General features: G+C 37.2%; 1 protein-coding gene across 1 annotated transcript; it reads right to left on the bottom strand.

Moving 5' to 3' along the window:
- Positions 1-76: 76 nt before the first annotated feature.
- On the bottom strand, positions 77-8303 carry LOC133714923 (kinesin-like protein KIN-14E). Its single transcript, XM_062141206.1, has 24 exons — positions 8089-8303; positions 7577-7799; positions 7197-7269; positions 6919-7050; positions 6599-6837; positions 6158-6485; positions 5852-5951; positions 5585-5766; positions 5261-5376; positions 5023-5125; positions 4613-4765; positions 4372-4518; positions 4019-4216; positions 3448-3612; positions 3258-3365; positions 3013-3153; positions 2699-2893; positions 2464-2590; positions 2160-2362; positions 1888-2070; positions 1482-1577; positions 1175-1372; positions 675-946; positions 77-555 (listed from the first exon to the last, which is right to left on the bottom strand). Exons 2-24 carry the CDS (start codon positions 7732-7734, stop codon positions 363-365), a joined length of 3810 nt encoding a protein of 1269 aa, XP_061997190.1. The 5' UTR covers positions 7735-7799; positions 8089-8303; the 3' UTR covers positions 77-362.
- Between the last annotated feature and the right edge of the window lie 5364 nt (positions 8304-13667).

Raw genomic sequence — 13667 nt, 5'->3', positions numbered from 1 at the left:
TTGTCCTGCATTGGATAAGAAGATATGTTTACAGTGCAGAAGACGATTTGAATTAAAAAATGAGAAGAACTCCATATACAAATTAAGAAGAGTTTGAAATATATACACAAGATGTAGACTGTACAAGTGTACAACTTATATCCTCCTAATTAAATTACAACATCCTCATTCATAGTACAATGAGAAAAAGAGGTCATCAAGATCCTACAAATAGCAACTACAACAGATAATCGATCTAAATCTAGTATACTGATCCGGTACACCTTGCTGAAGCCCTAGTTTACATTCCCAAAATTCTGCCTACAATGTTGCAAAACCAGTATTTCTGGTATTGAATTTTCCCACTGTGTGCAAGGGAAACATTACATGGAGTGCCGGCCATCTCCTTTCTCTCTTGGTGGTCGCTCGTCCTGGATTTCTTCTAAATCCTCATCTTCTCCTCTCTTTCCAGCTTGTTCTTTCCAATAAGAAACCAACTTTTTCAGTCGCATGATCTCTTTTGAAGATACATTCTTGCTTGGATCATTCACGATTGCTCGAACTCTTGATGCATACCTGAATCAGCACAAATCAATGAATTGTTTTACATACAGAGGTCCCTATACATAATCAAGAAGTGAATCAAAGTAATGCAAGACTAAAAACTTCTGTAGTGAATAAAGAATAGAACATACATTAGAGAATTGTACGTCTCATCCATGTTTGATTCAGCAGGAGAACAATTGACAAACATCAGCGTCTTGGCATTACCACCAAGGGAATCACTCATCAACATTGTTAGTTTGTGATTCCGGTAGGGTATGTGCTGTCCACCAGAAGATAAAGCACCAATCACATCTCCGAGTGCTGAAAGTGACTTGTTGATGCTTTGAGCTTCTTTGAGTTGACTGCCCGCAGAACCTGACTTCTTTATTCTTTCCGAACCAGCAAGATCCACAAAACTTAGCTGCAAATAATTAAGTGAATGAAAGATATTAGTAATCATAATTCCAAACAATCAAACCAGGCTTTAAAGTTTACATTCTACCATTACAAGTAAATGCCAGATTCGTTCAGGATAACAATGGAAGGAAAAGGGTGAGAATTAAATGCAGACAAATGTGTATTATCTGTATGATTTTATCGAATGTGTATAGGAAAATATTTAGACATTTTATGCTGAATAATAGTATACCTTTCCTCTTGCAACAGACTGCGTCTGAAGATTGGTACTTTCAATAATAACCGACACTATGAGGTGAGATCTTGAACTTTCTTGATTCATTTGAGTGCCTGACGTATGCCGTCGTTCAGATCCTCTTTGAATGACGTTTTTCAGTTCCTCATGTGTTGAAATTGATAGAAGCGTTATATTTTCAACTGATACCATGCCCTAGCACCACAAATAACCCTTAAGAATGACCTCAAACATGCAGGAACAATTCAAATATAAAAGGTTGAATCCAAAGTATACACGACTTATAAAGGTGGAAAACAGTTACCTTTGAATCCTTTTTGATATCTAATTTTGGACGCTTTGCATTTTTGGGCAATAGAAGGTCTAACAGTGTATCTTGATACAATTCCACCATATATGCCTGCATTAGAATATATAGATGAATTCAAAGGCTTAATGACAACAGATGAGGTTTCTGTATATGTTTCTGGGGGTTGAACAAGATATGATCAACTTCTCCTTATATTTCCTTCCAATTTTAATAGATAAAAGTCTGGTTTTTTATTCACCACGTGTTTTGGGGGGGCGGGGAACATACATACTAGTCTCTGAGGGCTGTAAATACTAGTGTATGCATAAACCAAATAGGAGAGATGCATCAATGCAACATATTTCAGAAACTTAATTTGAGTGGTAACAACTGTTCATTTTATAAAATTTAGAACATATACCTTCAAAGAAAATGAGAACTTGTTGCTATCTCGCTTCAAGATTTTAAAAAGTTCTGCAGTAGCTCTAGGAGTAAGTCCAGGTTTAGTTTCTGCACCATAAATGGTATATGTCTTCCCAGAACCTGTTTGCCCATAAGCAAATATGCACACGTTGTATCCATCTACGGCAGATTGTACCAAATACTGCATTAGGCCAGGATAAATTGTTAATAGATTACAAGTGACATATATTTCATAGCAATTAAAGGAAAATGAGAGTGAAAGAAACTTGCCCTTGTATCTTCAAACACATCTTCTTGGGTAGCATGCTCATCAAATACACGATCATATGTATGCTGTTTCTGTTTTTCATCTTTCCATGGATGTTCAACCGTAAACTCATCAATACTTGAAACTGCACATCCTTGTTTTTCAGCAATCTCTTTTTCACTCATAGGTCTTAATCTACAATAAACTCTGATCTTGCCTTTCATATCTGAGAGGTGTACAACGGGACCAAATTTTAGTTGTCACAAATAGTGAGAGATTAAAAGAATGCTCACTTACATGTTGAAAACATTTTGAGAAAATACCAACCTTCTATGGTGTTGAAATAGCGCTTCCTTAGAAGTTGTTCCTCCTTGTAAAGGGATTCCATCTCAGCTAGTTGAGCCCCCTGCATCCTCAAGAGGGAGGCAGTTTGCTCATTCTTTCTATCAATATCCTGCAATCACACATATTAATTGGCAAAGTACTCTCAATTTTAAGAAACTTAAAAGTAAAATACGTCCAAGCAAGTAAGAGCAACAATAAAATAAAATCCAATCATCACCTCTTTCATTTCTCTCAATTCGTCCAATTCCTTTAGGTTATTCTGTAATGCAGCAATCTCAGAGTTCCTGCTTGCAAGAGTTGACTTTAGAACAGCTAATTCTTGATTAACTCCTTCAAGCTTCTTTTCAATTTCAAAAACTCGAAGCTTTAATGCTTTGCGCTCTTGCTCAAAAGTTTTCTCAAGAGAATCAATCTGCAGAGAACACTCACAGTGGATATATTTCTCTTTTGTGTTACCATAAAACATAAAGGCAAAAACTCAAAAGGAAAAACAAAGATTCCAGCACCGAATTCATCTTTTAAAGGAATCACCTCATCAGCTTTACTCTTTTCAAGGCCAGATATGGTTTGCTCCAGTAGTAATTTATCATCTGCTAGTCTCCTTATAGTTTCTTCTTTTTCTTTTAACTCCTCAGTACAAAGCTTTATCTCATCTTTGAGTTTATCCAAAACCTATGTAAGATATCAAAATACAGTCCATGGTGATTTTTCTATCACTTGAAATAACAAAATTTATTGAATCGATAGCATTTGATATATTGTTGCCAACAAATTACCTGGTTGTTTCCTCCACCAACCAGATTTGTCTTGTCATTTTTCTGCACTGCTTGATTACTCAGCTTTGCCAACTGTGCTTCCAAGCTCTTCTTCTCTGCCAGTGCAGCCTAAGAGATTTCGGAATCAATTAGAATGAATTCAACCTTAGCTTACTGCAAAGAATAACTATGCAAAACTAATCACACTGACCTGAAGTGCCTTGTCCTTGTCATCACACAATGACTTTAGTCTATTGTGGTCGCCTGCAACTTCTGACAAGTTTTGCTTCTCAGATGCCAATGATTGCTTTAAATTATCCAAATCATCTTGCAGTTTCGCTTCTTGTTTTTGTTTTTCACGCAATTCTTCCAGCAACTGAAGAAACATACGGATTAATTAAACTCAATTCGTTAATAATGTGTAGAGATTTTACCAAATAATAAAAGGCTTATATTTTACATGGAGCAGATGTTATTATCATAGCAAGCCCCTTTACTAGGAGGGACCAAGTAGGTCATATAATGAATTGCTTTTCAGCAAGCAATCATGTAAAGCTGTTATTAAGATGACCTATGTGGTTATAAAGTATCATTGCACTATGTTGTTCCACATACATATTCAATCAAAGAACTAAAGGTCCATAAACTCATCTCCTTAACCTTAGAAGAGTCATTGTGTTCGATGCAAATATTATTATTAATTCAACCAGCAATTAGTTTTTCGAAAAGCAATTCGTTACAGTTATTGAATAGTTCAGCACATTAAAAAGTTAGTTTCTTACTTGATCAACATTCCGCTGAGATTCTTCAACAGCTTTTGACAAATCTTGTACACGTTTTTCATGCACTTCATCAGAGGGCTTCAAATTGTTAGAAATATCTCCATTCGTCGAACCACTAGAAGCAGTCCGAGCTTTAGAGTAGCGCCGCAGCATGACATCATTTATATGTGTTTGAAGAGCAACGCAAATTTCTTCACCCTGAATGAAAAGGAGAAATGCAACGAAGTAAAAAATAAAATAAAAAGAATAAAGAACTAAAGGTGTAGAAGCCTGAAACTTCTTAAATGAACAATCAGCAAATTGCAAATTTTCTGGATAGAAAAGCAAACTTCTAACATACAGAGGTGTCTAACCTGCTTAGTTTCAAATTGGAATATGTGAAGAACACCTGCAACTCTCATCTTGAAGAAAACAGCAGTATTGCTACTACCAAATTGCATTATGTCTCTTAGTTCTGCTGAATGTAGATATTCCTTTGGAACAGGACGAAAAAAATGAACCTGTAGAATGAAACATCATAATGTCAATATGAGATTAAAACAAGGTACATTTAAATATAAATTCACATATATAAATATACACACTCAAACTCACCCCTCTTTTGTTGATTCCCAAAATGATCCGCCCGGGCAGAAGTCCAATAGGATCATCTATCTTGCGAACACTGAAGAACACTGAATTCCCATAAGGAAGTGTTCTCAGTATTCGCAAGAATTGTTGTCTTGCATCATCTTTTGTCAAGTTTTGCTACCACATAACAAAAGGTATCTTATATAAAAAAATAAAATAAAAATCCCATGTAAACAGTTATACAAAAATGTTGTCTCTAATTTTTTCACAGCTGTAGAGAAGAAATTGTACAACTGATTTGCATTGCCAGGTACTGAATGCTCCATTGTAAAAAAACAAAAAACAGAAAAAAAAATTGCAGAATTTAAGTAGATTAACAGTAGCTTCTATTGGAGAAATTTAGTCATTCACTGAAATAAAGAGTTCCATTTTACCATTGAATGGTAACGGGAAAGAATATCCAACTCCCACTCCCGTTTTGCGCGTGTGATTGCAATTTGTCTAGGTAGAAAGCGTTCCAAAAGCGAATTCCAGTCACTGAAAAATATTATTCTCAACAAATTGGAATCAGAAAATAAAAAGAATACGGGACTACCTATATGTTTGCAAATGCTATACAAGATGAAAGCGAAATGTAAACACAAATAAGAAATAATTAGGGACGGTACTAACTTGCATGATTCAGGGGTACCAACGAATCCAATATCAACCAATATTTGCAATGCAGAAAGCTGTGCAGCATCGTCTCTTCCCACAGGATAATTTCCCATGATGTAATCATGTTGCAACTGTAACAATATAACCAAACTCTATAAGTAAAATAGTAGCATAGAAATTGTTATGCCCACGCATTCACACATTGACAGCTCTGAAGCAACAGTTGCGTCAGTTTTGTTCAAAGAGCAAGTTAGCAACATGTCGACGAATATGAACATCACCAAACTGATAAAACAATGGATTAAGCAGCTCAACAATGATTCTACAGGAATTACGCACTTGAACATAGGACAACTGCACAAACATTGGATCTGCTACAGCTTCATCTGACTCCCGAAATAGCTTCTTTTTAAATGTCAGCTTGCAATGCAAAATTTCTCCTTTACTTCGATCTTTTGCTGCTTTAAATTCTGCCAACAGATCCCCTATGTATTTGTTGTCATCTAGGCCAATATACTCCTCTGAATAACAAGAGCATGCACATTAGAGAAACAGTTCACTGAATGCAATAATAGGAAGCCTTCCAGGAGTAAGTAAAAGATGTACCATTTCCGAGGTCAGGTGATTTCGAGCCCGTTACAACTTTGTGGCATTCAAACAGACTAAAGCTAGAAAATGCTGACAATTTAATTATCCCTGCAAGTTCCTGCAAAAAAGTTGAACCAGAACTAATAAGATTTGAGAAATTTTAAAGAACAAAACTGAAATCAGAGTGAACTTGATAAGGACTTAAAGGTTACAAACATGGTAAAGTCTAAGCATATGCCATCAATCATTCAGACAATTCAGGACCATAGATATAAGTTGGTTTAATTCACAGTTGCAATACTGTAAAGTTGAGCTTGAAGGTACCTCAACAGCATCAGCCACTGTTGTTGCCATGTCATATGTGATTTCTTCGAAAGTTTCATCCAAAAAAAACACTATTGTTGTAAGCTTTCGACCAGTTAAAAGTGCTTCTATCTCCTCCCGGCCTGGTATTGTATGCCTTGGTCCAGCCTTGACAGAACGCTTCAAAGCATTTAAAGTATTTAATGCTAGGACTCGAACATCACAGTCAATATTCGCACCATGTGCAACATTATGGACATACTCAGACAGATAGCCGCCGATGTCCTTATTAGGGGGCATGGAGGATGCACACAAATACATCAATTCCCATGCTTTAATTAAGCATTGCCTGTTATGTAAAAATAAATCAGGTAAGGTAACATATCAAGCATACAAAATCATCTACATGCCAAAATCATTTCAAAAATAAAAGAAACTGGGAAAGGCAAAAAAGATGCATACTTATCAGGATTATTTCTTGTTTGTTTGGAAATCTGTGCAAAAAGTTCATCACGGAGCTCTGTTCGCTTCAATGTTTGCTTATACAACTTTCCAACAAGTTCAATCCTTTCATCTAAGCTTGGTGGAGTAAATCGGTCAGATGAGTCTATTCCCATGTACTTCAGAATGGTCTGGAACAGTTTCATTGCCCGGCTAACCAGGTCACTATTGATTTTAAGTAAGGATGTAGGTATAGGATCCTGTAAAAGCGTGTGTGAGCTCTTTAAAGGGTTCTGAGCTTATACTTAATAATGATGTAGTGAAACATAGAATCTACTTACCTTTTGGAAGCACAGCATGTCCTCAAAAGTGAACTTTTCTCGAGGTTGAGGACCAACAGATTTTTTAGAAAAGAACCCCCGTTTTCCAGCAGACTGAATCTGCTTCTGCATTAACCTCAAAAATCCCTCTACCTATAAAATAATGGATAGTAAGTACTTGATGTCTTTGTCTAATATGATTTTTGTGGAACTAACAATCCAAAGGATAGTGTGTGCATATTTGTTTGTGTAAGCAACTTGGGTTACCATATTAATAGTTAGAAAATGTACATTCCTACCTGAAATCTATCAATCAAGGGTATGGCACCAGCAAGTTCTGCTGGGATATCCATCGATAGCGTCCTTGGAGTACTGCAAGTGGAAGCAATGGTGACAGTAAGAGGCAATACAACATCATAAGTCAGTTGCAGACCCTTCTTGAGATTTGCTAACCGATAAGTTTGAGAACCATTCACAGTAATAATACTATTTTGAATAAACACGTTGATGTTCATTTCATACACGTCTATAAATTTTCATGCCTCACTTCAATTCCATTTCTAATAACCTAACACATTATATTGGCATAACGAATTCATAAACAGTACAATGAAGGCATTGAAAGCAAAAGTTACAGTCTTTTGTGACATTGGTCAAGAGGAATAGGCAAGCAACTTACGGTGGTGCCACGCTGGAGCTATCGCTGTCATAATCATCCCCATTCAAAAAGGCCGTAGAGCTGTGCACGGGAGTATCCTCATTGCCATTGCTGGAGCTAAAAGAGGACCTACTCGTTCTCACACTTTGCGCCATTGATGGGTGTAGATCCATTGTCATTTCACTACAGCCCAACACACAACCTTACTTCCACAGACACCAATTCCAGCTCCTCAATCATGCACCTATTATACAGCCATTGGTGAGATTTATATATACCCTTCTTTTGCTACCTAATAATAAAGCCGAAAGAAACCCAATGCCAAAAACAGCTATGTAAACCCATTTCCAATCAAACACACAACCCATTAATCTCTTGAAACCAACAACAACAACCATTAAAACACAACAAAGCCAAAAACTTTATCGCTCAAAAGCCATAGTTGAACAAAAACCCACCAACCCATTAATGATCAAACCCGGAAAATTGAAAATACATATTAGATAATCACCATTGAACAAGAAAGCTCCTACCTTTGTGGGGCTTTTGGGTCTGAGCTACCTTACAGATCGAGCTGGAATCAACAACAATATGAACCCAAATGAAATGTGACATTCACAAATGGGATGAAACAGAGAACAGGGTCGGTCTTTGTCTCTCTGAAACTTGACCCTTGTTCTCAAACCACAAACGAACCGAGAGGAGAGAGAGAGAGAGAGAGATCTGAGCTAAAAAAAAAAAAAAAACCAGACCTTTGTCTACTGGAAAGCAGGGAGAGATTCACGGGACTATTATAAATGACGAAGGGCTGTTTCGTCATTTCGGGTGCCAAATTATTATTTAAAGCTTCCACCTTTTCTCAGCGTTGTGCGTTGTGTCACTTTGTGTGTTTGTCAATCCTCCAAAACTTTTTGAATTTCGAAATTACGTAAATGGCCCTCCCATACGTAGGCAATGATTGTGGAAGATGATGTGGGTATCATTTTGAAAAGGTTTGGAGGGGGTGATGTTGTCATTTTGGGGATGCTTTGGGGGCGGGAGATGCCAACTTTGGGCCTTTCACCCACAGGCCGCTGCCTGCTCCAGGTTGTTCTTTTCCATGGTCCCATCCAAATCTAACTTTAATCTTCCAAGTTCCAACTATGGAAGTATGGAACAATTTCATTTTAGTTCCGAAAATGATATAATGTTCTGTTATCAGATTGTCAACCGTTATCGTTTAAACAATTGGATTTGAGTTCATTTAATAATAATCTTAAGATTCATAACTGCCAATTTTTTTCCTGTGTAATAACTGTTTAATACAATGATTTACATCACTTTTTTATCCGTGCGTTCATATAAGGTATAATTTAACTCTAAAATTTAACATAACATATGAGACTATCTTATGCGTCGATTGAAAATTCTTCTGCCAAACCCTGAAGGTGTAACTCTTGTGCTAAGAAAGGACATACCCACCCACCCATCTCTTAGAAGGTAAGAAATTTCTCAAAAGCATCATGTCATGTCCAAAAGTACATGCGGAGTGGACCACATGACTGTTGATTATTGAGTGATATACACATTTTATAAACAAGGGGATTTTTGGGCTCCATAATCCCATTATGTACCTACACATGTAGACACTAGGTATTTTGCTTAATAGAAATTGCATATTGTTTGAATAGAAAAGGCCAAAAATATAGCATATGACTGGTTTTCAATGGCAGGCTATGCCGGCTTATCCCAAAGCATGTAGAGGAAGAGTTCAGAGGGTATGATTATATTGAATGTGGTGTTTTAAATAATACTCACGAGAAATGCCACTTATTGGGAAACAAATATAGGTCTCTCCTATTCCTATATCATGCAAGTCTTTATTGCTTTCTGGTATTGTCAACCATAAACAATGAAAACCAGAAAGAAGAACCAGTCCTAGCAGCTTGAATTGCAATAAAGACAATCATGGAAAAGTTGAGGAGGCCCAAAATGAGGCTAATAAGAACAAATACTTAAAAGCAAACCAACTGCACTACACCAAATAATTTATAGCAGCAGGTAAGGGAAAGGCAATTTTATGCTTTGAGACAGCAAAGTAGATACAGTTTCCATCAAGAGGGCAACAAATTTTCTCATACAATGATGATGTAAACTTTTGATACAAGCAAATGGATCATTAGCTTTGCTAACCACAGCCACTTATTCCATTCATTATTCGTTTGCGCGTTCCAAGCATTTGCCAAATTGACATTTTGGGGAGGATCAATCTAATCTAATCTCTACCAACTTGTTCATCATTGCTTGCTTTGTTTTCCATTCATTGTCCAATTCCTCCTTCTGTACTATATATGGTTCGTAACCTCCACCCTATGATATGAATCATATGATACTGTAATCGACTAACTCTGTTGGATTGCAGGATTGAGCTTCGTATTCCTAACAGTTCACTTTTCGGTTCTCTCAATAGGAGAAAAAATGTATTCAACAAAAGATACAAGTTAAATCTGTTTGAGCCCAAAAGTATTTTTGGCAAGATTCCTTAGGGGATTTAGCGTAGCTGGCCGATACATGAGGCCCAAAAATAAACCTACTTGGGTTTGGGTTACAGCTTCACCCATTCCGGGATCCATAAGGAAAACGAGCCCTTATTGGAATCAAGTAGCGGAGATTGAATAGGAAACTTCAATCAATAATCATTCTATGGTAAGGAACAGTCGAAACCCTAAGGTATAAATATCAGGTTTCAAGGACGAATCAAGGACAACTCTAAAATCAACTAATCACACAGATTATCAAAGCCTCTCCGAAGCAAACCTACCTGCAACCTAGTTGCAACCCAGCGAAGCAAGGGTAACGCCCTCGCAACCCAGCGAAGCTGAAGTCACGCTTTAGCAAAACCCGTGCTTTCTCCAAACTTCCCAGTGATTGCTTTGCTCAACCTACAACGTTGAGTATCGATTCGGTGACGCGAAGAGATCACAACCAAAGCCCTTATCCGTAAGGCAAGAAGTCCTTTTCCGAAAGGGAGAAAAAAGAACCTTGTGACGAGGTTGGTGCTCTCCTCGTCCACATCGTTTGAGTCAGAAGTCAAGTCAAGGGACTCCCCCGACGACTGCACCCCACGGTGCTGGCACGCTCGCGCAATCACAGCAGCAAAAGAGACTGTTTGCAGCCAAGCTGGTTTTGGAGCCAAACAAAATCAACTACAAAATGGACAATATTGCCAACACCCTCTAAATTAATTCACAATACCAGTCATATAAATCAACTACAAATCTTTGTTCAACTGTATCTCTGAAGTGCCATTGAATGGAGCCAGAAGGATTTTCTGTTCCTTAAAACTGAACTTGGAACTGATTGAAATCTCGAGAAAAAAGATGGCATTCCTCGTTTGGCAGTATGTTTAACGTTAGCAAAAATGAGCAAAGTTGGATAAAATGGACCACAAAAGATTCATCATCACATTCTTATGAACTTGGACATTACATTCATAAGAGATTGCTAAAGAAAAAAAAATCATGCAAACATATGCATGCAATACTTTAGAATTGGACTTATGAATCACGGACTCATTTATGATAAGCTAGAACTTTTCAAGAATACCAATTATCAGGGGGGCATGGCACAGGGTCGTAGCAATAACACTGTTGATTAGTAACCGATGGTTGATTCGGCACCCTTTCGCAAGTTCCGTAGGGGTGACCTCTTTTAGTGCACTCTGTATTACAATACTTATTAGCTCTCTCCATTTATAAACCAAACACCGGTAGCGCACTCCAGGCCGGTATGAACCCATTTCTCACAGGGTATTTCAAATATCATATTATCTGCAACACCAAAACGAATCAATTTTGATGTCGAGAAGACCAAGAAGAGCGCTAAGAAGAAACCAAATGCTCTCGACTCCATGGCTAGCCGCTACACAATGTAATCGACCTTCTTCTTCTTCTCCTATAGTATGTAGTATCAACAACAACGATCACTATTTATACGATATTTTAGTGGAACGTAATTTCTAATTATGATCATTTTATTAAGCACAATCGTAACAAATGAAGTTATAAATAAGCTTTTATTTCAGGCACAACTTCAAAATACAAAACGTAAAAGTATAAAACTGATAACGGCACATTCAGTAAAAATGTCATCATCCTGCTGGAAGACCGAAACAAACAAAAACATCAATTTAAGTTCACCGTACGTGCTGGGATTGTTGTCAAATAATATCCTACAAAGTTCACCGATAACCAAATCATGACTCTTTTTCACAATAGAAGAAGAATGTGAAGGTATTCAACTACAAAATGAACAATATTGCTAACACCACTCTAAACTAATTCACATGCATGCAATACCAGTCATATAAATCAACTACAAATCTCAATTCAATCGTGTCTCTGTAGTGCTATTGTATGGAGCCGGAAGAATTTTCTGCTCCTTAAAACTGAACTTGGAACTGATTGAAGCCTCAAGAAAAGAGATGGCATTCTTTGTTTTCTAGTATATATATCTTGGTTAAGATGGTCAAAACGAACTTCTCTCTGTTTGACATACTTCATAACAAAACTTAAACTAGAAAGGATTTTGATCTTTTGAATTTGTATAACTTTTACCAAAAATTCGTAATCTCTCTAAGGCATTTTGGATTTTCTCTGAAATTGCACTGTACAGCTAGACATCTCTGTGCTGCCTCATCCAAACCACCTGGGCACAGGCTTGGCCATCCTAAAGAAGGATGTGACATTTTAGGAGACAGAGAGGTAGCCACCTGCCTCATTTTAGGTATATGTCAAATTCCATTGGCTCACCAACGATTATCTTAATTTCCTTATAAAGCAATGGAAAATGAGGACTTTTACCACGGGAAGATTTGTCAGGCATCACCTGAAAATTTAAAAAGTAGCAAAAATGAGCGAAGTTGAACAAAATGAACCACAAAAGATTCATCATCTCATACTTATGACGTTAGACAATACATTCAGAAAAGATTAAAGCGCTAATACATGTCCACTGCATTATAGTTGGGTAAAGCTCTGCCATTTGAAGTCCAGTGTCTGCAGGACATTCAGAGGGCTAGACATGCACCTTTTTAAGAGAAAGGAATGGTGATATCCATCATTAGCTTTGCTAACCGCAGCGACTTATTCGATTAATTATTCGTTTGCGCGTTCTAAGCATTTGCCAAGTGCTGGGGATCATGGAATTAGAGTTGGTTGACATTTTGGGGAGGATCAATCTAATCTCTACCAACTTGTTTATCATATATTGCTTTGTTTTCCATTCATTGTCTAATTCATCCTAGTGTACTATATGATTCATAACCTCCACCCTACGATATGAATCATATGATATTGTAATCGACTAATTGTGTTGGATTACAGGGTTGAGCTTCGCATTCCTAACATTCAACTCTTTAATTTGGTCCTCTCAATAGGAGAAGAATGCTAATGTATAATATGTATTCAACAAAATATACAAGTCAATCAACTACAAAATGGACAATATTAGTAGCACCCCTCTAAATGAATTCACAATACCAGTCACATAACGGAGAGTCTCCCACTCGCCCAAAGTGACCACTCACCTGTTAACAGAGACCTTTTGAATATCCGTCTCCAAAATTATAGTTGCAGAATGAAAACCAGCACGGTTAATCACTTATAGCCCAACAGTCTCAGTAAAAGGTTGAGCAGCCTAATCGTGTAGGTAGTAGAGGACTGTCCATTCCCTCCGTTAATTTTTTTTCCAACTGTGTTTTTATTTCTGGCGGTGACGTTCATTTTAGACTAACCACTGAATAGACTACTCAGTTGAATCCATAAACGTATTCCTCTAGAGAATCAATGAAGAAATAACCAACTTGCTTCCAAATTTTGTCGATCAAGTCGACCAATCGGAATGGACAGAAGCAAGTGAATTGCTGTTTCGACGATTATACATATGTAGTTTCCAAAATCTTTTTGCTTCAACTATATATATATTTCAATTGATTTGCAGTTTGCACATCATCTTCATAATCATGTTTTCCAGTATCATGAGTGATAGATCTATGCATTCTGTTTTGGTTGGGCTTGTGTGCCCGGCCATTGTCTCCGCTATTTGCCGACGAGTTAGAAATTTTCAAACACCG

Source organism: Rosa rugosa, chromosome 1 (assembly GCF_958449725.1).
Source record: "Rosa rugosa chromosome 1, drRosRugo1.1, whole genome shotgun sequence".
Lineage (NCBI taxonomy): Eukaryota > Viridiplantae > Streptophyta > Magnoliopsida > Rosales > Rosaceae > Rosa > Rosa rugosa.
This window is presented reverse-complemented; position numbering and strand designations above follow the sequence as displayed.

Excerpts from the sequence above, each read along its gene's own strand:
- LOC133714923 (XM_062141206.1), bottom strand. The coding sequence starts at position 7,734 with ATGACAATGGATCTACACCCATCAATGGCGCAAAGTGTGAGAACGAGT. Across the intron at positions 5,767-5,851 it reads ATCACCTGACCTCGGAAATG|AGGAGTATATTGGCCTAGAT; the intron begins GTACATCTTTTA and ends CTTGTTATTCAG. Across the intron at positions 1,578-1,887 it reads AGTTCTCATTTTCTTTGAAG|GCATATATGGTGGAATTGTA; the intron begins GTATATGTTCTA and ends ATTCTAATGCAG.